This window comes from Octopus bimaculoides, chromosome 29 (assembly GCF_001194135.2).
Source record: "Octopus bimaculoides isolate UCB-OBI-ISO-001 chromosome 29, ASM119413v2, whole genome shotgun sequence".
NCBI lineage: Eukaryota > Metazoa > Mollusca > Cephalopoda > Octopoda > Octopodidae > Octopus > Octopus bimaculoides.
Window position 1 is genome coordinate 8909668 of NC_069009.1, and position 3331 is coordinate 8912998.

Sequence of the window (3331 nt, forward strand, 5' to 3'; positions counted from 1 at the left end):
TATATATATATATATATATATATATATATATACATACATACATACATACATACATACATACATACATACATATGTATACACATGTCAAGTTTCTTTCAGTTCCTGCCTACCAAATCCACTTACAAGGCTTTGGTTGGCCCAGGGCTATAGTAGGAGACACTTAACTTAGGTGCCATGTAATGTGACTGAACCTAGAACCATGTAGTTGGTTCTTACCAAACAGCTATGCTTACATATACACATACACATGCATGCACCCATTCTTACACATATGCACACATACTTATACAACCACACACACACATCTAACTTTATTATATGTCTTATTTTCCAGGGAGTCTTGGAGAGAATGAAATTAGACATGAAAGGATGAACCAAAGGTTGCTGAATGGTACTCGCAGAGTCCAGAACAACAGGAAATTGTTTCGAGCCAAAACTACAGTTAGCCCCAAAAAGTCATCAGCGAATCCTTTTTTTACCTCATCATCTTCCAAAGGTATCTTTGACCGACAGGAGAACATTCCAAAAGCACCACCACCAACAGCAGCGGCAACAATGCCAACACCGTCAGCAATGTGTAAGAAAAAGCCATCAGGCTCTTCGTCCACGTCATCGTCTGGCGGAGGCAGTTTTGTCCATCAGAAGAAGTTTCCACTGCAGACAGCATCGGAGGAAAATGCTGCAAACCAAACCTGTCGTAATGTTGACAACTGTTTCCGACCAAACAACAGTAACCCGCATATCCTGAAATGGTTGCAGAAGAAAGACAAAGACCTTTGGCAACAGAAACGAGAGATGAAGGTGAGAAAGAAGCTGGAAACCGAGAACAGAAAACTGGATGCGGCCTTCAAAGCAGATCGTCAGCTCCGCTCGAGTGCAGCATTTGAAGAGTGGATGCATTGCAAGGCCAAAGAGAAGAGCTCCATTGACCTGTCACAGGAGCCAAAACAAAGCCCCAAACCCACATGTGGGTTTCCGTTTATGAGCAAGGAGCAGCATGAGTGTGAGGGTGATGATGATGTTGGTGTTCAAGAGCAGAAGTTGTCTGCTTCTCAGAAGAGTTCAGGTTTTGTTAAAGCAGGCAGAAGTTTGTTGGATGAGACTGAAGAATTTGTAAATGAGAATCTCCTGAGGAGGACAAACCTTCAGAATTGGCAAAGAAAAAACCCAGTTTCCAACTTCACATCAAGTCAAGCAGGAATTGGGACAGATGTTCCTCTTGATAAGCCTGAGAGTTCAACAAGATTTGCTGACTGTGGTGTTGATAAAAAAAAAGAGGAACTTGAAATAGCTAGCAAGACTGAGAAGCATGATGTAAAGAAATCCAGTTTGATGTTCCAACGACCAGATGAGGACAATGAAAGAAACCAGGGAAAAGAGCAAAGTTTCTATGGGAAGTCAGAATCACAGTCATCCTCACCTCCAACTCCACTGCCACTGGTAACGAAGAAATCAACCTCTAGACCTAAAACTGCCCATGGACGCCGGTCAAGGTGCTCTGCAGCAACAAACAGAGATAAATGTCTTGTATCCCCTCAACCCATGCCACTTCCATCTCTATAGACACCAGTTGTCTAACTTGAATCCACAGATATACAAGAAATTCTTGTCCTATCCCCATCTATCTATGCCACTTTGAACACTATAGACACAAGCTGTCTAACCCAAATGCACAGATTCATAAAAGATACATATTTCACCTATGTGGCTCCCCCCATCTCCATAAGCACAAGTTATCTAACATGAATGTCCAGACATGAAAGAAATGAATGTCCTGTGTCCCCACCTGTCTGTAGCACTTCTAATACTAGAGACACAAGTTGTTTAACCTGAATATCTCAATATGTAAGAAAGAGATGTTCTGTGTCCCTCTTTACCTATATCATTTCCATCTCTCTAGACACAAGTTGTGTAACCTGAATGTACAGAGATGTAAGAGAGGAGTATTATGCATCAATCTTGCAGCTAATACTTTCCTCATTATAGATATATATACTATTTTGAAATCTGGACACACATATATGTAACAGCCAAAACTGTTGCATCACAAACACAAGGATTCCTCTGCAGTCTGCAGAACTGGTAAACAATTCAACTAGGATCAGATGTTTGTTCTCTTTAAAGCCTCAAAAAACAAAAACAAAAACAAAAAAAAAGTGTAAAGAAGAAAATTAGTTCTCTGTTGATTATGACGACGATTAGTTCCAGCTGATCTGATTTACAGAACAGCCTGCTTGTGAAATTAACATGCAAATGGCTGAGCACTCCACAGACATGCGTACCTTTAATGCAATTCCAGGAAGGTTTAGTGTGATAAGGCTGGCCCTTTGGAATACAGGTACAACTCATTTTTGCCAGCTGAGTGTGGACTGGAGCAACATGAAATAAAGGGTCTTGCTCAAGGACACACAAAAACTAGCACACCATCGGTTACAGCAATGAGTATTTCAGTTGATCAACAGAACAGCTTGCTTGTGAAATCAATGTGTAAGTGGCTGAGTAATCCACAGACATGCATACCCTTAACATAGTTCTCTGGGAGATCTGGTGTGACACTGTGTGACAAGGCTGGCCCTTTGAACTGCAGGTACAACTCATTTTTACCAGTCAAGTTGATTGGAACAAAATAATAGAAAGCGTTACTCAAGGACACAAAACTGTTGGAAATTGAGCTCACTACATCATGATCCTGAGCCAAACACCCTAACCACTAAGCCACTTCATAAACTTCCAATGACAGTTACAATGGATCACATAAAGTTGTAGTCACTCATTATAAACTCACTATAGTCCTCCACTCTACCATTACAGCTGCTGACAATCTACAGACATCCAAGGTCACATCTAGAGAGACTTGTAAGAGGCGATTGTGCTGGGACCTTCATCTACAAGAATAGGAAGTCCTTCCACTAAATTCCCTGTACTTATATATTGGTGAATCTATTTAATCTTTTCTCTTATATTAATTTATTCATTAGGTTCTGATGAAATGATCATGTGGTTTATGTTACATAATCAATATTACATAATCATTGCTTGCATTCATGATTTTCCAAGTTGTTAAAATGATTTGATTCATGTTGTTGAAACGGCTGTAACCAAGAAATAAATGTGATGCCAGTACCTCTATTCTTTTACTTGTTACATACATACATACACACACATGTGCACACACACACACACACACACACACACACACACACACACACACACACACATACATACATACATACATACATATATACACACATATATTATTCAAAGCAGTTTGATTTGTATTTCCTGCTACTTCAAGTTTCGATGCCTTTAATGAGGCCTTTCTTGTCCAGCT

General features: G+C 40.0%; 1 protein-coding gene across 1 annotated transcript in view; it reads left to right on the plus strand.

The window, feature by feature from the left end:
* The window catches only part of LOC106882336 (uncharacterized), a 10788-nt gene extending 7665 nt beyond the window's left edge, over positions 1 to 3123 (plus strand). The window contains exon 2 of the mRNA XM_014932979.2: positions 335 to 3123. Coding sequence (XP_014788465.2) covers positions 335 to 1563 — 1229 coding nt within the window. The 3' untranslated portion in view covers positions 1564 to 3123. The remainder of the gene's footprint in view (positions 1 to 334) is intronic.
* The last annotated feature ends 208 nt before the right edge of the window (positions 3124 to 3331 follow it).